Source organism: Silurus meridionalis, chromosome 7 (genome assembly GCF_014805685.1).
Source record: "Silurus meridionalis isolate SWU-2019-XX chromosome 7, ASM1480568v1, whole genome shotgun sequence".
NCBI classification, from domain to species: Eukaryota; Metazoa; Chordata; class Actinopteri; order Siluriformes; family Siluridae; genus Silurus; species Silurus meridionalis.
The window spans coordinates 11,869,979-11,895,473 of NC_060890.1; the positions used below are offsets into that span (position 1 = coordinate 11,869,979).

General features: G+C 36.5%; 1 protein-coding gene across 1 annotated transcript; it reads left to right on the forward strand.

The window, feature by feature from the left end:
• Positions 1–576: 576 nt before the first annotated feature.
• Positions 577–24,956, forward strand: skap1 (src kinase associated phosphoprotein 1). Its single transcript, XM_046854574.1, has 12 exons — positions 577–772; positions 1,518–1,623; positions 2,433–2,458; positions 2,667–2,780; positions 14,285–14,365; positions 14,469–14,552; positions 14,648–14,772; positions 14,879–14,942; positions 15,740–15,979; positions 17,274–17,327; positions 17,430–17,539; positions 24,500–24,956. Exons 1-12 carry the CDS (start codon positions 733–735, stop codon positions 24,590–24,592), a joined length of 1,137 nt encoding a protein of 378 aa, XP_046710530.1. The 5' UTR covers positions 577–732; the 3' UTR covers positions 24,593–24,956.
• The last annotated feature ends 539 nt before the right edge of the window (positions 24,957–25,495 follow it).

Here is a 25,495-nt window from a genome sequence, read left to right on the forward strand (position 1 = left end):
AATAATGTTCTTGTAAGTTATAAAAAAACTAGAAAAATACAAAGCAATATAAAGAATACATTCTCACAACACTTTACATGGAACATTAAACAGTTGGTATAAAATAATTGGATTATATGTAGCATAACAGAAAAACAATAAACATGTCTAGACATTCTGGGTTATAATTAAAACACAAAAGCAAATAAATTAAACATAAAAAAAACATGTTGCTTTTATAGGCAACTTAAATAGAAAATGTTTCCCATAGCTAAAAAAGCTTTACATTTACAATAATGTTTCGGTAGAAAGGTTACTAGGTCACACTTGCAGTATGATACTGCTTTAAACAATTTATTTTATTTTTAAAATTACACATATTCTTTACGGTGCAGCATTTAAATACAATGTCATATCTAGATTAATATATTGCATTTAAAAATACCAACTGCACTTTAAGAAACAAATTAGAATAATTTATGTTTTAGCATTTAACCTTAGCTGTTAGCTGTTTAGCTGTTTGGATTTCCACATTTGTTTAACAAAACTAGTTTCAGTTTCAAACCACAGATGAAATGCTGTGCTCTTCCTTGAACACTCAGAGGATGTCTGTGTTGCCACACTGAGTAGTGCCATTTGGTAGATTGAAGAGACAGCATAGTTACTCAGAACTTATATTCTATAAAGAAATAAAAAAACACAGGATTATTCTTCATTCAATTTTTTCACTGGAGTTTGACATTCAGAGAATTAATGGGAACGATTTCTGATGACATCAGAAGGCTTCTCGAAGGTACTGCCTCAAGCGATTACTAGTGTTTTATGATTGTGCTTTTGTCAGTTTAACAAGTAAATATTGCACTTTAAAATTTGGCTTATCAGTGGGCATGATTTACATCTCTAATAATAAATGTTGTTATTTTTATTTTTATTTTTTTTTGCATTTGGTAATGCTGTGAATTGTTAAAAAACATTTACAAAATACACGAAATGTAAATTTTTTTTTAAACAATGCACACATGGAACATAGCAAACAACTTTTAGAAACTATTTTTTTTCTGACTAAATAGTTGATTAAATATTTTCTTTTATCTTTTATTTTATAAAAAAAGATTTAAATTAGGATAAAGCTGTTTAAACCCATCTTAAATGTATGGCAATGAGCCATACCGTGTTATTATTGGATATTAAAGAGGATTACATGTACAGTTCAGTTAGACCTTTACAGTTTGACACTTTAAGATTAATATCTTCCTCATTCAAACACAAAACCACTGTCAGATGCACACACACAATGGTATTTTGCAGCATTTGCATTAACCGGTTTTGGTAACGTGCTGGCTGGAAAGGTTTGCATATTTTCTAGAGATACTATATAAAGGCAAAAATGTATACCACATTGAAAACATAGTTTGCTTTAATATCAGCATTTCAAAATTGTGTTTTGTTTTGTGCCATCAGATAATCTGTGTATGTGTGTTTGTGTGTGTGTGTGTGTGTGTGTGTGTGTGTGTGTGTGTATGAATGGTCTTTTTCAGATTGTGAGCTTTTTGTCTCAGGTATTTTGCAGGATGAAAACCTCAGCAGACATGCTCAAGAAAAAAGAGAAATACTACTAAACAACTTTCGAATTGTTCACAACAGGTAAGACCTTTCACTGTATTGATCTCTTCTATCATCAACTCCCAATGAATCATATAAACGTGTATAACAAACTTTTTTCACCAACATGACCATCAGTATAAGGATCTAAAAAACTTATCATAACTTCAAAAATGTGTTCCCACTAGCAGTAATATGTTAACTCAGGAAACTCATATCTGGTATGTTTCTTGTAGAGTGAACATGCTTCACTTCCCTCTGCTAGCTTTGTGGTTTTGTTGCACGCAGGTAAAAAAAGCATGCTACATTTTCCACTGTAGCATGGTTCCACTAAGGCACTGAGTTTTACCCAGAATTAAGAAACAAATAAAACACTACACACTGTGTAATTATAACAGATGCAAAGCAATGAAAAGGACTAGTTCACAAGAATAGATTATATAAGATAAATATACATCACTGAAGCATCAACAGAGCGTGTTTATCACATTATTTTTTAAGTATTTAAAAATGTTTAAAATGTGGTTCAATTATTTCAAATAAGTATTAGTTTTATAGGAGTAAATAAAAAGAAAATTATACTACATAATATTACACAATTGCAAGAGAATGATCTAAAATAGTTCTAGATTGTATTTCTATGACCTTTCTGTTATTAATAAACCCTACATTAAATATTATTAATTGAATCAATAAACATTACAAGTCCGTTTAGACGATTTTTAATTATGATGACATATCGCTGTAAACTCATTTATTTAAAAATAATACCATTTTTTAATAATTGTGATTTAATATTTTTCTTCTAATTATTATCTGTAATTATCTTCAATTATTTCTTTTCCCCCCAGAAATCCTCAGGAATTTCCATACAGACGTGAGTTAGCATGTTTTGTCATACTTGTTTACATGTTTTTCAGACACAAAACTGTATAAACAAATGAAACGATGAAGATCATATAAGTCAGTATTGTAAAAAAAATCTATTAAAACTTGATTGATTCATGTTCCTCTTATTTAAGTATATAACCCATATGTTTGTGTCTAATCTTCTAAAAAATCTCAAAAAAGTTCTCTTTCTTCAGCTGATGTCAGGTATGAGGACAGTTCAGATGACAACCACAGTAGCTTGGGACGCTCTGCTCCTTCTGATGATCAGTCTGTCCATTCAGACAATCAGGAGGACACTGCGCCTGAATGTGAGTTCAAGCCTCTCCGTGTGTTTGTCTTTTCTTAGGCTTTATATAAAATTTATGACTCATATAAATGTGAGTTTAATGCTTAATTGTTTTTTATTTTAAAATTAAGCAATGTCCCTGAATCACCATCTCTCACAATTTTTTTGGGTTCTCACAATGTGTTCAGTTGTTTGAAGGAAGAATGCAAGAGCAGATCAGTTACACTAACAGACATCAAAACTGTATTGTTCTGTATTTAGTAAATAAATTACCCAACATCTAAAATTGATGTGAAAAAACTTTGAGCTTGCACTCTTGAAGAGAAGTTTTTTTTTTCCATTATATACATGCATGTGTTAAACTGCATGTGTAACCAGTTCATAATGGAAAAGTCGTGCAAAATGTGGCTAGTTTCTTTAAGAACTTTAGGGAGCAATATCTTTGAAGAATGTCAGTATTTCACTGGGCAGAGTGATGATAAACTACAGTGTGGCGGTGTGTTTGGTAACAGATCACCCTCTAGTGGATTCCCACGTCGGTGCTATGTGCCAGTTTACGATACGGAGAAGAAGATGTGGGGGTGGGGATGTGGGGGTCTGTCTCCATTGCCTTAGTTAGCCTCAACAGAAAAGGGATGCAGAGCATCCTCTAGTGGTAGAAAAACACAATCGGTGTGATTGAAGTCTTCTATCTGGCTCTTTGAATGCCAGTCCTTCCTAGGGCATGACCATGATTGTGATCAAATTCAAAGTGTAAAAGGTAAAGGTTATCATAAGCAATGCAGAGAAAGAATGATATAAAGCATTCTGGAAATTGTCAGGATGTTGCATCTGCCCACACTCTGGTGCCCTGACTGCTTTTTATCTCCAGAAACCAGTTTGCACCGTGGTTGCACTTTTGCTCCAGGCCAGAGCCATGACTGATCATCATCCCCAATTTCTCTCTTACCAGCTGGGCCTGAAACCCAACCCTATACCTGAGGGGCTGTGTCTGTTCCCCTTTTCCCGATCACTCATCTGCCATTGCTATTCTTTAAAAGGAGATGGTCGTTTCAGGGAGAAAAACATTTATTTCACTTCACACACTTCACTGTGTAAAAATATTCTCGCTATTACCAAATTATAAATTTGCAATAATTTGCAAATCTAATGGTCAAGGATTATTGTTTTTTCTTGTCCAAAAAAAAAAACTCATATGCATACAAAGTTCTGCTCACAGAAGACATAAAAAGTCTTTTTGTGCTTAAATATATATAACCTTATAAGCCTATAAAAAACGAATTAATTGAAGAAATATTTTTAAAGATCATATTAATTTAGTGCACCCATTTTTAGGAGCAAAAGAAGGAAACTATGTGATCTAATATGGCTGCAGTAAAAGGAGTTTAAGGGTAAGGGGACAAAGCTTACGTGGAGAATCACATCATGACACTCCTTTAATAAAGATAATGACCAAAGGGGGCAAGTGCAGTTCAGGGTTCATGTTTAGTTCACCAATGGGGACTCTTATTCCAAGACCTTTGAGGAAACACTGAATATTTCATTTGCTTAACTATGGGCCTTCAGCTCCATTTTAGTACTGAAATTCATATTCATTTAATTTCTCAGAGAGAATAAATAGGAAATTCCTTACATGCTTTTTATTTTTTCAAAGGAACATTAAATACATCAATAAGTGATATGAATTGGGTCTTATTCTTTAAAAATAAAAAGTTTAAAGGATTTAAAAACTCACTACAGAATGAGGCTTATATTGGAGAGTAAATATAATCCAGATATTCCATTCAGTGATGCCACTATGTCATTTGTATGAGGAGGAAGCTGAGAGAGTCTCTAAACCAAGGGGAGAAGGAGGGAGCTTGACTGACTGGCAGGAGGAGTCAGTGTTATTTCATTTAGCAAATACTGCCTCCTCATCTCCAGAGAGGATCCTGACACCAGATTTGTTATGGCTGACAGGAACAGATGGGCACTCCATTGTCAGGGCGCCTGTCTGTATGGTAATGTGAACTAAGTTTCACCCATAGACTGCACGTTTGACCCGGCTGTGCATGCAGCCTCTCCACAGACCTTGTCTGGATGACAGCAGTCATGCAGGCGTTTAGGGACTCTGTCATACAGTAGAATTTTAGCCAGACAACTGGCATATATTTGGGGACACTGTATTTTTATTTTTTATTTTATTCTGATCTGGAGATAATAAATTAAACATAATTTTGATATTTAAAATTAATTATCTAAAAATATGTTCAAATGTCAGCTTAATCTGTTTTTAAATCTTAAGATGATTTTTATACACTACCTATTTTGGATGGCAGTTATATGCCAGAATTAGTTTGTATGGTTAGAAACATTGTGGTCTGTGAGTAGAAATGGCTGGGTGGTATCAGACACCGCACATGGCCAGAGCTCTTTGTGCTTGCTGACTGATTTATGTGTTGAAACAAAAGCTTCTGCTATTGCTGTTATCTCAGCTCACAGTAGCCAAACAGCAATATGGAAGAGACCAATCAGAAGGTAGGAATGGAATCTCAGTTGTGCTAAATCTCTATCACAAATTAGATAGAGATGTAAATTAGATTTTTTTCAGGGCCATACTGGGCCTAAATTAATGAAGATATCGGCTAGTAGATTGACTTTTGTAATTAATCCTTAGCGAACTTAAGGAGGTTTTGTCAAGGTGTATTTGTTACACTTCTGTTCTTACAATTTTCATGCTGCTTCCCCAAATAGGTGGAAATATAATAGTGGATATTTTGCACCTTGAATGACCCTGGTGTGTGCTCATGCATAGTGTAGTAAACTTTAGTTGAGAGTGTTTATCTGCAGATCCTCAGCCTTTCAAGGTCTTATGTCAACCTTTAAAACATACTCTGTGAGTATCCAGACTTTGAGTGGAGCTTCCTCCCTTCTGTAAACTTTTGACCCCTTGTGTTGTGCTGGTCACTTCATGACCTGTCTGACTATGTGTGGCAGCATTATTGACTTGCACCTCTATATCGCCAGTGTAGGAATAGATACCCTTTTCACTAAGAAGTCATTTGCTAGACTGTAAAATTTCACCGCAGAAATTTTCATCTTTGCCATCATCCCACTATTTAGTTTACAAAAATTTCCCATACCTTAATGATACTTTTATGCTCCTATTAGCATGTTGGGCAATAAAAGCAAGCTGTTTCACGTTGTTTAGATATCTGTTTTTTATTTCAGACTATAGATCTGGAATCTAAAACACGTTCAGAATCTGAAATATTTTATGTATATCAATGCTCCTGCCACATAGGTTCAAAAGTTCAGAGGCTGTTTTGCTGGTAAAAATGTGGAAATTTCCCCTCCCTCTCTTTTTATCTTTCGTTCTCTCTCTCTCTCTCTCTCTCTCTCTCTCTCTCTCTCTCTCTCTTTACTTCCCTCTTTCCCACAGACACACACCACACACTTTTTCCGACAACTTCACCATTTTCTTTCCCCCACTCATACCCACACAAGGGGATTTTTAGAATGGAGGTGGTTATTGTTTTCATTAAGAAAATGAAGAATGGACATTTATAGAAATTCCTATTCATTTCAGTGGTTTCTTAAATTTTTTTGTATTTTTAGAATACATAAGATAAACTGTCCATTGTAAACAAATGTAAACTGTCCAATCCACCATCAGTGCCTAGCCTGACCCCTCCCCCCATCCCCCCCTTTGCCATCTTGCAAATGAGAATTTGATTTTTCTCTCCCTTGGATTCCATTTCTGGTGATTAATGAAGTTTCAATGCAAGGCCCAGGTGGCCTGATGCTTTCTTAGGGAAATAAATGAATACTGTGGAAGTGTGTGAGTCTTTACATACACTAGAAAGGCTCTGTGTTACCAATTTTCTCTGCGTGTCAGTTTTAAGTTTTTCCTCAGCATCACTATGATAGTCACTACACTGAGTTGAGATTGTACGGTCATGTTTCCAATTGTGGGTACTGTCTTTCATTGCATGCTGTTATGCTGTTCCTCATGTATGAATTAAGAATATATACTGTAATTTAAAGTACTAAAATATTAAAATGTACCAAATAAAATGTTCTCAAATTTGTAATAAGTCACAAAATGTACATTAGGTAAAACATTTTTTAACTTTATTCAGATAATGACTTCTATTCCAAAGTATAATCTAAGATGTAAAGAGACTTCTAAGAGGTAAAGAGACAATTATAGCTAAGGTCCCTGTGTTATTGAGTTTATTTACACTTAATAATACAGTATATGAAGGAAAAGACAGAAACTTTTTCATAAAAGTAATATGACATCATCTAACACTTTGTGCTCAGAATATTATAAATAGATTGCTGCACTGGAAATAGCAGGCTATGCCAAAATAGAATCAAAATATTTGGTTGTAAACCTCACTACGTTCTGCAAACCACGTCATGTGTGCTGTTTGTCAGAACATTCAGGACAATAGTATATGGGTTGGACGCCACCATGGTGGTGCAGTGTCAGTGTATTATTCTGCCATATCTTTTTTTGGACGAAGCATAGACAACTGTGAGAGACCGAGGTGAAAAAGTGATGGTAGTATCAGGCCTGAGGCTTTTTTCCGAAGAGTGATTCTTCATGCAGAGAGAATGGCTGGCTGCTGGCCATGAGCTCGACCTAGCCAATACAAACACTTCCTTGGAACTTCCCCATCCTCCTTAATATTTTCAAAGCAGCGCCAGTGGAAGCAAACTCAACTTGCCTGTAACCTTTCACATCTGTCCTGGAAGACAATAAGATACATGATATAACTAATGCATAGCCTAGTCATGAGTGGAGGATTAGCACTCACTTAGCGTTTCGTCGCTCTAATCTTAAAAGCAGCGCGCAGTTGTGTACATTAATGTTGACTGAACCTAAGCAGGCACCTAGTCAATAGTCTTCTGCCTTCTGCATGCATTAGCGAGCAGGACGGAAAAAAAGCTGCTGAATGGAGAAGAGTTTGAACAATCACCAGATTCTGATTATTTCGGCAATACTATTTCCACTGACAATGTCCTCTTGTTTCAATCAAATATAGGAATATTTTAAAATGACTAGAATAAAAGAATAATTATTAAAAGAGTAACTAATTGAAGTTCAAACGGTTTTGAATTCATTTAGAAAATGAACAAATGTATAAGAAAATGTAATAGGTCAATTATAAATACGTAAATATGACCAACATTTATTCAGATACAATCTAACATTAAGTGAAGTGAATAAAAACCCATTCTATAATTATCGCCGCAACTACAGAAAGAAGTGTTTTTTACACAGCTGCATGAATGTTGTGAAGTTCAGTGAAGGCTGAGCTGAAATTATAACCCGAAAACATTAGCATATGAAAAGGACTTAGTTCCGAATTGAGCTAATCGTCTTTGATGTTTTGTTTTAATAACAAAATAAACAGTAATTATCTGTAGAAATACTAAGGACCCTACTCAATCAACACTATTTTACATTATAGGATTTATTTTGCACGTTGATGACCCGCTTTTTAAAATAATGTTTTAACACAAATAAAATAAAAATAAATTTGTGTTACTAATGTTACTATTTGTTTTTATTTGCTTTATTACAATTTATGTATTATTTAACGTACTTATTATTATATATATATATATATATATATATATATATATATATATATATATATATATATATATATATATATATATATAATAACTACTACTAATACTTCTACTACTACTACTACTACTACTACTACTAATAACATTAATTGCACAATTCAAACGTTGAATAATACACACACACACACACACACACACACACACACACACACACACACACACACACACATATATATATATATATATATATATATATATATATATATATATATATATATATATATATATATATATACGTATATTCATTACTTTATTGGCACATTCCGGGTAAAATATATCTGGTAAATTTACGTGCTGGTCAATGTGCAAGGACGGGTTAGCAATTTATAATATCCATGCTGACCACATAAGGACGAAATTAAAATACTGTGTCGGTGGCCTTGAGCCGGTGCAGGCGCGGGCCAGCGGTCTGTCTGTTCCTCATCAGACAAACTGGAACGCGCAGGATGGTAACGGACCCGTCTCGCGCTCTGACCCCGACACACATTCCCTCCAGGATTATTGAGTGTTATCGCGTGTCTTTATTTACCCTCTACAGACAAGCGACACGCGCATGCAGGCTTTAGGCTCTGTTTAGTTATACTCTCACATAGCACTCATATTCCATCGTGTAACTATCATCTTCTTACAGGTGACAAAAAAAAACCGTGATCAAACACACACACACACACACACACACACACACACACACACACACACACACACACACACACACACAATACAATTAAATGATTTTTAGTTGATTTTACTGTGAATATCTTTTTCGTACATTCATGTTGAGCAATACCTGTTTTATAATTACATTTTGCCAATCATATTTAATGAACAAGTAACAGAAACAAACTCAATAGGTGTTAAATAGGTGACCTGACTACACCCCATCCTATGATCAACATAAACACTTCTGATAAAGCTGAATATAATGATTTGGATGACATTGTTTCAAATAATATACAAATAAATCAATAATAATATTGATGACGATAATAATAATAATAATAATAATAATAATAATAATTAATAATAACAATAATAATAATAATAATAATAATAATTAATAATAACAATAATAATAATAATAATAATAAGCAGAAGAAGAAGAAGAAGAAGATGGAGAAAAAAATTAAATAAAAACACCATATTAGTTTTCAATAATTGAACATTTTTAGACCTTTTAGACATTTTCCCTAAATGTCAAATTAAGGAAACATTTAATGTAATTTTTTTTTATAGATTTATAAATTGTAGTGAAATCAGAGTTGTTGTTTTTTTATTATTATTATTTTTAATATTGTGGACATTAAATTAATTCTACAGTTTTGTCAATTTTCCTGAATTTTGGAACATAAATCAAATTATGTAAAAGTACAGTGTGGTATTTGAAAGGATGGTATTACACATTGAATAGACATTTTAGGGCTTAATCTTTATTTGTGTGTGTGTGTGTGTGTGTGTGTGTGCCCTGTCATAGCTTAAAGTTAAATCTTTTTTATTCACCAAAAGCTGCGAGAGAAAGTAGTTTTGGCATTACAATGTTTAGGTGTGAAAATATTTACATTACTGTAATCTTAAGTTGGTCTATTTTTCTATTCTTGTTGGATCCAGACTTAATGATATGTGTGCATTATGTACAATGCATGCAAATTTGGTGAATAATATATTTTTCAGTCACAACACATCAGTCCATACTGACTTGGGAAAAAGAATGAAGATTACAAATACCTCCTGTTGTGGTTTTCATCCAGGCATTTATTTTTCTCCCCTTTATTATTTAATTTTTCTGTGTCCATCGCTGCTTATCTGGGCTCTGTGGAAGCAAAGCTCTGGGACTACAGCCTTGCATTTAATGAGAACAAATGTATCAATTTGCTCTTTGCTATATGCAGCTAGAGTATTGGCATTGGCGAGGGGATGTAAGGATGGCATGAGTGGATCCTTTTTCCTAATCAAGTGCAGTGCAGGAGAGTGCAGCAATTCCACTCTCTCTCTCTCTGATCAGCATTCCTCCCCAGCCTCTGCCTCGGCCTCTAGGGACCTCAGCGCCTTCTGTTTCACCTCATCACCAGAGTTCAAACTGAGGTCAGCCACTGGACCTGTACTTTCTTTGGACACAACTAAAGACACACAGAAAAGCCAGTGACTCGGTGGGGAGAACTACCCTCTGACTAAAGTTTGGGATATAGGATTTGTATTGGTTAAATTCCCTGTTTGAATTTAATTACAAACCTGCTTCAACTTAATTTAGTCATTTTATAAAATTAATTTGGGCTTTATCAGGTTGATGGACAGGAGTAAATAGACGTATACCATACTGGCCCACACAGGAAGACCCTCAGGCTCTACCCTCAGACTTTTATTAGATTGGTTTTCCTACATTAAACTCCTTGCTGATGTTCTGCAGTAATATAAATGTATTACACACAGCACAACTGTGACAACAACACCTCGTCAAATGATTAACTGAACTGTTACCTCTCCATATGTTAAATAGAAAAGTATCCTATTTGTAACCTTTTTTTACCTTCTAGTGACTGCTATGGTTTTTTTTTTATTGTGGTTTTTTAAATGATGTCCCAGTTCTATGTGTTGGGTGACTGTGGGGCAGTCCCTATCTCTTTCATTTAGAATGTCCTGAAATGAGTGTACAGCATGACTGTGTCATGTTTATCACATAATCTATTAAGATAAATATATAAAAGTGCTCACACCTACATCTTCCTTCCTTGGTTTAACACAGCCTCCTGATTGACTTGTAGCCAAAATGAAGTGGAAAGTAATGGCTAAGTATATTAACTTCCTCAGGTCACAATAACATCAATCACATTTTATAGCAGGATTAACAGCTGAGCTCATAACACCTTGCAGAGAGTATAATAATAAGTAGATGAGAAGCACTATTACATTTACAACTTAACTCTGCTGAGTGAATGCACCTCAGAGCTTTTCCAAAAGAACGTATTTGGTCTGCTCAAAATATGCTATTTACTGAAGAATTATGTTTCATAGATTTTGGTATCTCTCTTTGTCATTGATTGCATTTGCTTTTAATGCCATTTCATTCTGAATGGTCTATGCGCCTGAGTGCGGAATGAGTTCCTAAAGAACAATAACTGAGACGTAAATGCCAGGTAATTCATAATGGTATGATAGGGACGATGTGACTCAGAGCTGTGCTGCAGCTGAAAGGCCAGGCCACTGGCTTTAGCTTAGAGAGAAAGCAGAGCTCCACTAGTGCAGTGGCACTGATAAACGCAGCCCTGCGTGGCTCACTCGATGCCTTACCGCCACCAATCTTCCCCTGCCACAGAGCAGTAGCAGTGCCATGCATCACGTCGCCATCTCTGGCAGCAACAGAGAGTGCCCGCGGGAAAGTCATTAGCTTTGTCTCGCTCCCTCTCTTACCTCTTTCCTTTCCTCTTCGGTGCTCTGTTTATCAACCAGTGGACCAACAAACCTGCAGACAGTTCAACCACAAAAGTAGACGCTGGACTTAAATGAATATGTTATTATATAAATATAAGAAATGTATTCTTACTCTATTCTGAAATAAATTCTCACTTATTCTATAATTTTACATGAATTCAGTGTATAGGAATCAACTCATTTAATATAAGTAAAGCTCATGCAATTGTAACAAAATTAGAATACTATAATGCATTAATTTTCTAAATAAATATGAGACTGACTGCCATCTGACTTACATAAAGGTATTGGATTTAGTTTCACATAATGGAATAAAAATAAATTCAGGCCTTGCTGGATTAAAGTGCTGTTGAAAGCATTGATGTCCTGAAATATTAATATTTAGCCCTAGAATATTTTTAAGTGAAAAAGCTTAACATTTCCACTTAAAAATAGCCAAGACAGAGCAAAAACAGAGCACTGCTAGTGGTAAAATAATTATAAAACAACACTGTTCTGAATTATTTAATATGCAATTTATATTTAAAGTGAAATTATTAGGCACTTTAATTAATTTAATTTAAATTTTTTATGAAGTCTTATGACTTAGTTCTGCAGTGTGTGTGTATTTGTTTTATTTATTTAGTATTTTTAATAGTAAAGTCTTAAAACCTGAGTAATGTTATATATCTGGCCCTCATACAATCTTGTACTTAGCACTTGTATAGTTGGCTTTGACTGTTCTTTGTTGTCAGATACAAAAACATCACCTCTAATTGGTTTGTGAAGACTAGGTGTCTGAATTTGGATACTGAATTTAGCCAATGGGAATCTTGCATGGATGGGTGGGATCAAGAACAGACCACTGAGTCTTCTTTTCTTTTGTCTAAAAGCGAAATTTTAGGTTACACTGCTACCCTGTGGAAGAATAAAAGAACATAGGCCTCCACAGTCACCCCTCTCTTCTATCAACTGAAAAGACACTAAAGGATTTAGAATGCCCTAGCCCTTACCTTTAATTCATTGCTCGAGGTACAGGGTGCCACTGTATGTGCTGATCACTCTAGACTGTCTTGTCAGTGGGTGTGTGAAGATGAGAGACCTTTCCATGTCATTTTTAGCCATTCTCATCTTTTCTCTGTTTATACTATATCTGCTAAACTATTAACACCGCTTGACCCCTTAGATAAATGAAGAAGGGGAGGTGTAGATGGATGAGGGGATTAAAAGGTGTCAGAATAAAGGAACAAGAGGAAAAAATGAACAGAGAGGAGGATGGATCATTTGGTCGACTAAGGGCTCTTTTTGATGTTGATATATCAAGCTAGCTGTGACAAACATGTACTGCAATTGTATTTATGATGACATGGACATTGGTGTGTGTGTACAACAGGCTGATGTCTGAGTGAAGGTGCCTGTGAGTGTTCAAGTGTCAGGGAACTTTGTTTTCATCTGTCTGAAATCCAGTGCCAGTGAAGACATTTTTCATGAGACTATGTAATTGTGTCAAAAAAGGGCAGCCTTTACAGGTGTTGCGTATTCAGTTAGATGATTTTAATGTGTTAAATTTTATTTATGGAAACAATGAATATCACTTGGCCCCATGCCATCACCACAAGCTTATCGGGTTGATGTAATCTTCATTTTGACAAGGGATTTATTATGGGGATGTTATGAAGTTCACTTACCACCTACAAGTAACTTTGGAAGTGCAAGCTCTTTGAGGGTTTCTATAATACACAATGCACTATAACATTCAACATGTCACAGGTGATACATAACCCCCATTTAAAGAATAGTATCCACTGTCATATGTGCCCTAAAACATGGGAGCATTTAGAAATAGAGTTTAAATCAGTCTCATGTTCAATTCAGAGGCCCTCTGTGGTGGTCCGAAACTGATGAAAGGTAAAAACAAGAATAATTTTAGCTTTGTGTACCATCTGTTATTAGAAAGGACTTCTACTGTGTCTGCCCAAAAACATAAGATTGATTTAACACTATTAAAAAAAGCTATGTATAACACATGAACCAGATGAAATATTGAAATTCAAATATATTGACTGAAATATTAATATTAAAAATCACTATAAAATATTAGAAGTAGGAGATATAAGCATGCAGATATTTGATAAAGAATAGATCTCCTGACACTCGTACTGAATACTTCTTAATAACCGAAATTCCCACATTAATCCCCCTATAGTTGCTCAATTGATTACCTAGACTGGACCACTCTATATCTATTGATCCATTTTGTTTCCCAAAGCTGCAATAAAATCTCTAATTCCTGACAAGAAATGTGTTTACATTGTCTGAGTTCAGCTTTAGAGCTCTCTGTTGGCCTTCTACCAGGAGAGCATTGTGCTTGGAAATCTGACATAACAACTTCTGATGCACCATCTTGTTATTAATAGCATAAAAAATGCTGTTACATTAATCTTATTGAGTTTTTCCTACTCGGTTGTCCTCATTTAGATTTTGGAGATATTCCCATAGTGGCAGCACAAGATCTAAGTAATATTCTGAAGCAGGGCTATCTGGAGAAAAAAAGACGGGGTAAGAAAAAAAAAAATCACAGGATTGTCAAATAAGTGAGCGATTATGACGTTTGTTGAATGCATACTGTAATTTACAATTGTCCTTTGCATTCATTTACAAGATCATAGCTTATTTAGGATGGAGTGGCAGAAAAGGTGGTGTGTTCTGAACAATACCATATTTTACTACTTTGGAAGTGAAAAAGGTATGTCCATTTCACTCAGCTGAATTGTTTCGTCGTGATATTTAATGTGGTCATAAAGATTTTTATGTTTACTGTTACAAATTTTATAATTCCAGACAAACAACAGAAAGGATCGTTTTATATTAATGGCTATAGTGCAGAGCTGGTATCCAACTTGCGTAAAGACTCCAAGAAAAACTGTTGCTTTGAGATGAATGCTCCAGGAAGGCGTTCCTACCAGGTTTGTCCAACCACTCTTAAATGCCATTTTGTTTGTTTAGAGCTATGTTGTATTATTACAGTGAGGCCTGCTTATTTGCTCCTTCAATTGTGCCTTTTTTCTGCAGTTCACTGCTAGCAGCCCCCGTGAGGCAAGGGAATGGGTGGACCAAATAAATTTTGTCCTAAAGGGTAGGTTACACTGGGTGCATGATTCTCTTTTAACCATGTAAATACTCTACAATACATTATGCTGAATAATTTTGCTTGAATGCAGCACAGCCTTTTTATAAATTTTGATCAGGACAATTGTACAATGTCAGTGTTTAAAAGGGGATATGCTTTGCTTAAGACTGATGCTTATAAATACCTTTCTGAGCTCAGCCAATCAGGTGCTTTGTAGACCTCCTCATAAAGTATGTCATGCAGCTCCTGAGTCCCACGTGTTTCACTCTGCCTCCTCTTCCGCGTAGCACAGCGCTCTTTACGGGAAATTGATTAGGCTGTGCTTGGGCCATTTTTCATAGACATTGATCTGGCCCTGCTTGGCATCCAGGCAGTGAGGATGTGATAGCCTGTGTTACAGAGCTCAGTCACCTGCAATCAGGTCCCATCTCTATCTGAGACAGATCTGGAGCATGGCCACAGCTCTAAAACGGGCTCCTTGTGAGTCTCTGATTTGCGGGAAGTAATGAACACCTCTCAGATTGTTTATACTCTTCCTACTTACCTTGGCCATACAAAACTGTAATTTCTATCATTAACCATAATATACACCAGTATGTGTTGGCAAATTTGCTTTAGAAAAATATTACATGGTCAATATTTGTGACAATCATGAGAGACACCTCCCCTTTATTCAAAGAAGATATTTAAATATGTTTCAGGTGATTAACATTCCCATGATTTTTTCTGACAATTCTGAGAATTGTTTGTTGATCTTTTTTGATGTTTTATACTTTTCATCTTGTCTCTCTTTATAAATGTAGACCTGAGTTCCAGCTTTATCCCCTTTGATGATGATGAGGAAGAGGAAGAGGAGGATGAAGAAGAGGCATATGATGATATAGAAAGGGCAGGAACTCCACCACCACATCTCGGGCAGGTTTCTACTGCTGCCTTGCCTCCACCACCACCACCTAGTGGCCAGGAAGTGAAGAAGGACAGACCAGGGGCAGTAAGAGTGGATGAAGAAGAGGAGGAAGAGGACATCTATGAAGTGCTGCCAGGTACATAGCTGTTTCATCAGTGTGCTAAACCAATAGGAAACATTAGAACACTAATTACTCTTAAGAACCATATGAATGAAAGGAAAGGTTTTAGTTTTAAGGAACCCTATCTGAATAGCAAAAGGCTAACAGATCATTTGGCACCCTGTCACAGTCATTCCCATGTGCCAAACTAAATATGGGGAGATCTGCTACCCCAAGATGGGACCAGCAGTCAGACAGCACTTAGGGAGAGCCCTGAGCAGAAACACATCAGTCCTTAGTGCTGTCATTTTCACCTTTCTTAGCCATGTGTGTACTGGAACTGAGCTGCCCACAGATGGTGGATCAAATGACCATCTCTCTCACCCTTAATCCATCTCTCTCTTCAACCTCCTGTTCCTCTAGCAATGAAAGGTTTTACAGTAATATCTTTAAAAGATATTATGTTATGAGAGTGCAGTGTTTTTTCAAAGGACTAAAAGGTGTTGGAATGCTAAGCTATCTATTGAGCCATTTTGTTCAATGTAGTTTTTTTCTAGTTTAATTTATTTAACTGCACTTGAAAAATAAAATCTTGGTTGGTATCATTTCATAGATCAGGGGATTGAATTTACTCTACTGGCATTTAATACTACCAAATGGAAAGAATTGTAATTTTTATTGTAAATGTAAGCATATAATTTTGTTGATCTAGTGGCAAATTTTAAATTGATTTTTTAAATTGCACATTTTCAGCTTATATATTACAATAGAATGTAACTACATGATAAATTATTTGGTTTAAAAAATAAAGCTATATTTAATAGTCCAACTGTAAAAAAAATTCATGAGCGGGCATGAATTCTGCCCCCCCAACACACACACGCACACACACACAATTCCTGGAAGTGGAGGGCCGATTTGTGCTGTGGGAAGTATAAGGTTGCTATGTGGTGGCTTTATCGGCAGGCTGACAGGGTGAAGATAGATGTGGGAGACAGGCAGCAAGGCTATCATTGTCACTTCACAGACCAAGAGGTGCCACACCCTAAATCAATGCTCTGCCTTTCCTGACATACTAACTAAAAATTCAGAATGGCATCTTCCCTATCATCAAAGCTGCAAACATTTTTTGATAATTGCACTTTTGTTCTATAATTCCTATGGTATGGCAGGCAAGTACACTGTGGTGTTCAAGTAATTTAACATTAATTGACATGAACTGAATTTTAGTGTTAAACTTAAGAAGCACATATGGACCATTTACTCTTAAAGTTTGGTTATGGCCTTCTTTTCTCATTTTTTTTTTAAATGGCTTCTGGCACATTTTTAGAGGATGAGCTCTCTGACCAGTCTGATGAGAGCACGAAGAAAAGGCAAAGAGCAGGTGAGAAATGTTTATCATGCTGTCTAGACCTAGTGCCTTTACCAAAAAAATAAAATCATGAATGTGTTTTAATAGTTGTGTCTGTTGGTGTTTCCTCATCAGATCCATCATCAGATTACGCCAATTACTATCAAGGCCTGTGGGACTGTGAGGCAGACAAGCCAGACGAGCTTTCATTTCTTAGAGGAGACCTCATCTACATTCTAAGCAAGGTCAGTTTCTTTGCATTTACAAAACTGCATGCAAACAGATTTTGCACTTATTTTATTCACACATTAAACTCACTTATTAAAGCCTTTTGAGGCTTTTTGCTTCAGTCCATTTTATATATTATACATTCATATATATATATATATATATATATATATATATATATATATATATATATATATATATATATATATATATATATATATATTATATATAATATTATAAATTACTTTGTTTTAGGCACCTTAGCAACCTTATTTATTTCACTCTGGCAAGCAGTAGACATATGCTACATGGTTACCAAAATTAGTTTATTAGATTAGAAAAGATAATGGATATTTTTAATGTAATAAATTAAATTCATACATAAAAAACCTGTATGTACATGTACAAGGTTCTATGAAGCATAATATGTTGTGTGCAATAATATATATATTTTTGTATACACAAAATTTTTACTTTTTACATTCAACAGAACAATAATGTCATAAACAAATATACATGCTAAAACTGCAGAATAATATATTCTGCATGTGTTCTTGCAAGGTTCAAGCAAAAGCTTGTAAAGTCAGCACTTTTACCTTGTGTGCCATGTTGAGGTATTGTTGTGATAACACTTTTTTGTCACTGGTGTAATACTGCTCGATAGCTAGATTCCCAGTAATGGGCTGTTAATTCATTACAGGGGTTGTATCACACAGAGTCAAGTGTTTAGTCGTGCATGACTTCTTATTTAGTGCATTCAGCATCTAGTGTTCTATAAATCTATAGCTTACATCTTACACACGTACTGTCTCAACAGCATACACAGGCTAGCTATTTTACAGACACTGGAAATCAATGATTTAATTTCCCCCTTGACTCTCAGTAAGTCAAATGCACAACATTTTAGAAAAAAACATTATTTTCTTATTCAATAATATTGAAGCCTTTTGAATTATGTCAGGTGTAAGTGAACAGTTTGTGATGAATTAAATAGACACAATCTGTGCAATAATAATGAAACATTATAATACCTGACATCTACATAATATTAAACACAATGCCATATTTTATATGCACTCTGTTGCTTACCTGTAGTTCTCATTATCATGAAATAGTGCGTGTATGAGTGTAACTCTCCGATCATCCATTTGAATTAATTACCAGAGCCTATACAGATAATTTATTTTCCGTTTAGTTTATGCTGGAGTTTAGACTGTGGGATTGTTTCTCCAATCTGTTATGATTCTGTAAATGCATTTTCATGTAGATTTATGACATTCCACCTGTAATTGATCCCTGTGGTTCATCACATAATCTTTTATTAATGGTGATAAAGATCCAAACGACCAGATTATGATTTTTAGCAGCAATTCCTCGACCACACGAGGATTTCCTGCACCTCCGAGTTGTTTTAGACCAGGAAGGTTTGGTGTTTTTGTTTTACGAGTGCTTGCCTGGACCATTGACCTCAACACATGAATTATGGGCGACTGGCTAGAACTCCAGCTTACCTCTAACAGTCTCCCTCATAAAGCAGTGCATATAAAATAAGAGCGCGTAAATTCTGCTGTCCAGAGGCGTGGAGGGGAGGCCGTGTGTATTTGTGTCAACGTCGAGCGTAATTACGAGGTGCTAAAGACATGAGAAGTGCTAAATCACTGGTGCTAACCAACAGGTTTGTACTGTAGCGCTATGACTGATTGCGCAGAAGTAAAGCGCACCGAAGAAGCATCGAGGAGCGCAGTAGTAGTAGTTTTCTGACTTACAGCAGAGCAGAGAATGTGAACTCAACATGTTTTCTGATCAGTTATTATCGACTCAAATGTTTCTGCAATGCATGCGTGTCCTTAAAATGGCTGTGCCGCATCTGTAAATAGGTCAATAAAAGGGCGCGCGCGTAGAAAAAAAACTTTTTTTCACACCCCAGCCATTCCGCCATGATGAGTTCTTATATGCAAAAAAATATGAAAATGTTTTTTTTTTGTTTGGTTTATTAAAATTCGGCACAGGAGTAAAGGGTATTTGTTTAGAGAGGTTTTCCCATCTTTTTTTTCACTTGGAAATCAAGTGTATCAAACAGCGTCCCAGAAAATCGCGCGTAAGATGATAATTACAATTAGGCCTAAGCGCGTGCGCCTCTGTGTGTGTGTGTGTGTGTGTGTGTGTGTGAGAGAGAAAAAGCGGGGGTCTGTATGTTCAGCCCTCCGGCGTCGTAAAGTATACGAGCACGGGGAGCCTGCGGTGGCAGAATAAACAAACACGCCGAGCTGCTCGCTCATCTGCATCCGAGTTTCATTTTCAATCTTGCCCCGATTAATTCGCCGGAGTTAATTTTGCGCTGCGCTGCGCTGCTCAGGGCTGCTCGGCTGTAAGAGTCCCCGAGCTTCGCCTTCAGCGGCTCCCTCGCTACGGTACAACATGAAATAGTGGCCGAAACCAACATCCATCTGGCAGCGTTAAAGCAGCCTCGCCGAACCTCAGCACTGGAGAGAATGGCCACTGATGGCAGCAAAGCATGTTCAGGGCTTTTCTTCTCCCCACACTAATCACATCGCACTTGCGTTTCTAATCTACAAACGCGCTTTTATTTGTCCTTGTGTGATTGCAGTTAATTATGGCGCTCAATGGTAGTATGATTCATGATAAAAAAAAAGGATATTGCTAATTGCAGCACATCCTGCTAGCGCAGTTTTTATGGTATAAAAATCAATTAAAATGTAAACAACTATATAAAAAAAAAAGACAGAAGTTGGAAAAGTTTAAGGAAGGATTGTAAGGGGAGCATGACCTCACCGGCATTACTTTCTCTGTTCTTTCTACAACCATCCCATTCTCCAGCATTCCTGTCATCTAATTTATGTCTCCCAGTTTCAAAGTACACGACTTTAGAGGTCAGACTCAACACATGCCTGAGTTCCCAATGGAATTCCCGTAAAAATCCTGCAATGAGACATGCAAAGATTTATAGCTCCAAAGATGTAGGCCAAACTTATCCAGGAACTGTTTAACATGCAGGACACCTAACAGCACTCTCTTTCAGTTCCCCATGCCTTTTGAAGCATGCACTGCACTTTCACACCAACAATCCTTTCCACCCTCGAGTCATAAAATAGGCTGGAACGCTGGACTAGACAGAAGCCTTAAGTGTTAAGCTGCTCAAACTCTGTTGGCAAGACTTGTGTACACCAGTGACACCTTCTGGTTAAACATGGACATTTCCTTCACGTAACTCGTGGCATCCATTTACAAGTTTTACATAATTATTAGCCAATACGACAAATAAATAATACAGGTTTACCTCATTGTTTTATTTTTAAATTTCTTGCCAATGTTATTTATTTTTACAGAGAGGACAAATCTTACATTTATATTCAATCTACAAAGTACTCAATATGTTGTGTCCTATCCCTAAACCTCACCACAGAGCTAACTTGCAAAGCACGTGTATTATTTATTGGTATGTGAGTGGTCACTTCTCACTAACTGTGTCTGTGTGAGACTATTTTCTCCTCCCCAGTGGGTCATATCTTCACCAGCTGCAGAAAAATGGAAGCTCTTGCTGCCCTAGCACCCAGGGGGTCATTCCTACAAAATGTCTAAAGAAAAGGAAAAGGGTGCAATAAAAAGGAAGGAAAACCTAAGGAAAAGAGACAGGGGGCAAGCAATAAGACGTTGTGTGTGTCCACACCCTCCTCTTGCTTTTTCTCATTCCCTCACACACACACACACACACACACACACACACACACACACACACACACACACACACACACACACACAGACACACAGACACACACAAACAAACAAAAAAAACCCCCTGCTTTTATTATTGCAATAGACACCAAGCCACTATATAGACACATTGGGCATTCTATTTACCAGCAGAATCAGCTGGGGGTGAGTCTGGGGTTCTGGGGTCATGCAGAAGGCAACGGTCATCTCCCGGTCAACTACAGTAGGTCATTATTCAGCCTAAGCCAATAGTCCAGAACTGCATGGCGGCAGCCCCCTCCCGTTCTGCCTAATTATTATAAATGGAAGGCCACATAAACAGCCATCATTACAGGCACTCAGCAGCATACACAATCCACTTTAAATGCCTATTAAGTTAAAGAGCCATCAGTAATCCCTAGCGTACTTTTACAACAGCAGCTAGTTTATTTGCTCATCCACAGTTTTGATCATCATTTTGCACTATCTATAGTTGAATAGCCACGAATGTAATAGATTATAAAGATTGGCAGTTTTATCTAAAGTATGGATCGTTCTTTTAATTGTTGCTTATCAGTGCACACAAAAGGTGCCTACATGTGTAAAATGCTATTCTACATGTGTAAACTTTCACATTTTTAAATGTGGTAACTTGTTCTATCTGTGATTGGAACTTAACATGCATTGGTTACTGATTAACTGATTAGGATATAATTACATGATGAATGCTTTAAGAAACCAGGATATCACCGCAGGGTATTTATTTTGTTTGGTTTCACTTGTTCTGTGTCAAATATTGCGGCAGCGTGTTCATGCTCTTTATAATGACAGCTAGAGATGCTCTGCAGCCTGGGTGTGTGTACTGCTGATACACTCCAGTGCATGACAGCAAGAGAAAAAGGAGAGGGAGGGTTAGATGAAGGGGAGGGGGGAGCAGCAAGGCCTGAACGGCGGGTTCAGCGGCAGGGCAATGAGAGACTTCCTGCGCTCCATCACTCCCAAGGCGTACCTCAGTCAGCTGGTGGCCTGCGGCACAGGCCTCATGTCTCATTCTTATTAGCATCTCTCCTGCCTCCTAAGTGTGTATGTGTGTGTGTGTTGCTGAGTGCAAAACAGGCAGAATAGGTAAGAGGGAAAATAAAGTAAATAATTAAAAGATGAGAAAGAAAGGACACTTGAGAACTTAAGGTGCCAATGATAGAATTTAGGGAAGATGATAAAGAAAAACTGTAGAGAACCAATGAAAAAACACAAGAAGAAAAGAAAATGGATTAGATAGAAAATAGATATAGAGTAATGGAATAGAGGGATTAATAAGAAGTCTATAGTCCATATCTGGTTGTTTGGCTACATTAATGTTTTAAACACATGAGCTACTCTTCACCTTGTCATATGCCATATGACATTTCTCTAGTTAAGCCGCTCCTTTTGAAGGCATCATTAGCTGCCAGTCTGTTCCCCGGCTGCCTGAGAGTGATGGACCCATTTGAATACCAGCGCTCGCCAGCCCCCTGAGTGAGAAATAAATGATATCAGCCACACGCTGCAGACTGCAGGTGTTGCCATAGCAACACCCACTCTCTGCTGCTCCCCGTGCCAACCCCACCCATCTCTGAAAGAGCAGTCACACAGAGGTCATCGGCAGTGCTACACTGTTTCTTTCGCTCATACCACCCTAAGTGGCACACTGGCATTTTATAGTGTATGAGGTGTGCCTACACACAGGTCAAAGTGAAACACACCTCTCCTCCTCCACCACTGACATGAGGATGTGATGGATTTGTTCATAAGCCCTTCAAGCTTCTATCTGGTAGTAAATAACAATAGAATTACAAACAAATTCACATTAAGATGAGCCCATCATTCTATATTGTTTCTCACTCAAAAACCTCTTACTCTAAGATGTGTGCACTGTTTCCAGTAGATTAAAACAGTAGATGAAAAAAAGACAAAAATAAGACATGAAAGAGGACTAGCATGATTGAATACTGATAACTGTCAGAGAAATATAGTCTGTCTTAGCTTGAGTCTGCCTTAATTTGAGTAGTTGTATAAACCTGTGAAACCTCTGTAACAGAGGTATAATATAAATGTATATTAAAATGGTGTGGTTGATAATCAAAAATTTAAGAAGAGGTAAAATTAACTTTGATTCATGTCAAGACGGAGAACAGCCCTGCAGCAGCGCCTGAAAAGAGAGTGGGTTTATTTTTGTTCTTTTCTCTCAACTCTGTCTGCCCTGCAATTTCACTCACATTCAATCAACTTTGGTTAGATGCTCTGAAACAAAAGTCTCGAGTTCACAGAAGTCTCATATGCATAGGCAATGCAGATGCTGGTAGCCCCATTAGATTATTCCCCTGCTTGGAATTCATTCCTCCTGACATCATTAGAGCAGCTCGTCTACATGGGCTGAAGACTACATTAGGCTTGCGGCGCTGTGTGTGAGGAGATGGTAATTAGTTCCCACTCTCCTCTGCAGGCGCTGGATGGATGACAAGCTCATCACATCTAAATGTACTGCGTGTGCTTGTGGAATGCTAAAGCACTATGAACACAGTCTAAGTCTCTCCCTGTCACTCCATGTTTCCATGTTCACCAGCCATCACATTGATAATATCAAACACCTTTGTGTCCATTTGTCAAAAGCCTGGACTGGGACTCTGTCCACTAGTTGCTCATAAGTGCCAGGAACCTTGCCTTGCTGGAGTCTGATTAATAACTGGGGGAACACATAGCCTAGCTGGAGTAATGAGAAGTTTAAAGCCAATAACTAATTAGGTGATCAAACTGCTTTGCTCAGATGTTGCCCAGAGAATTTGTCTAGGCCATCAAACTGAAATAATTATAATACCATCCTAATATCACCATGCCTGCCTTGCATCACATTTCTTCTCACATTAATTCCCTGATGTGAAGTTTAAGAGAAAGACGTGTTGCTACATACATCTGGAGTAAAATCCATATTAGACAAGGCTGTATGTATAACTAAGTGTGTGCTTTGTTGTCATGACTAGCTCCAGTCTGATATGCGTTTCACAAAGGTCTGCCGCACACTGTTCATATATCATGGAGTATATTGCTAAATTGCCTGGTTTTCCTTTTGACAATACAATGCATGAGGCTCAATCCTGGGATTGATTCCTCGCCTTGGTATATATACAGAGATACACGCACACACACACACACACACATATATATATATATATATATATAAATAATTCACCTATATATTTACCTCCAGATGTGATCTGTTTCTTTTCTAGGAGTACAACATCTATGGCTGGTGGGTTGGTGAGCTGCATGGTAATATTGGTATTGTACCCAAAGACTTCTTGCACCCTGCTTACATTATTTAAATAGTTAAAGTATGTAAAGCCCGAGTTCTAAGTCATTGACCTTGGGCATTCTTAAAATCTTAAACATACAACGCAGATAAAATGTCACTGACAATTACTACGACCTATTGAACAGAAGGCCCAAGACACACAAGAATTCTAATAAACAGCATTGTCTGTGTTTGCAAACCAAAACTTTTAAATAAGTATGTAGTGACTATGATAGCCAACACCCTCTCAATACTGACATCTGTTGACAAAAGAAAAAATATAACAGCAGGAAGTAAATATTGAATTATGTCTGTTTTTTAATAAACAGTTTTGGTCCCAAAAACGGTGTAAAATTGTCTCAATTAATTATTCTCTTTTTTTCATATACATTTTCTTGAGAATATATTATTATATACAGTATAACTTCCATGTAGTATACCTCCTCAATGAAATGAAAAGGGGGGCATTTTGAAAGTGGATCCTGTGTGCTTCTGTTTATGAAGCTTATATGCCCCAAATTTCAACTTGTTCAGCATTCTGAAATTCTAATCATGGTAATAAAGAGTGCTTCCTGTCAGCTTAAACCAGTCTGGCTTCTTCTTCTTATATTGTTTTCATCTGCAAAACTGCTGCTCACTGATTTTTATTGTACCATCGTATGTGAAAACCCTAAACACTCAGCAGTTTCTAAAAATACTCAAACTGCTAGCTATTGTCAAAATCACATTTGTAATATTCTTATGTTTGATAGTTACGTTAATTACAGAAACTCATGACTTGTATCTACATGATGTCTGTGCTACTGTCTAATGACAATTGCACACATTAGGTGTGCCAGATATTACATCTCCTGATATAATTATCTACCAATGTATTATTATAATTAATTATAACAATTTATATATAATTTGCATATAAGCCATCAAATAAAAC

Coding starts and splice junctions, on each gene's coding strand:
- skap1 (XM_046854574.1), top strand. CDS start 733: ATGGGAACGATTTCTGATGACATCAGAAGGCTTCTCGAAG. Junction 14,553..14,647: donor CTACTTTGGAAGTGAAAAAG/GTATGTCCATTT, acceptor TTATAATTCCAG/ACAAACAACAGAAAGGATCG. Junction 17,328..17,429: donor GAAGAAAAGGCAAAGAGCAG/GTGAGAAATGTT, acceptor TTTCCTCATCAG/ATCCATCATCAGATTACGCC.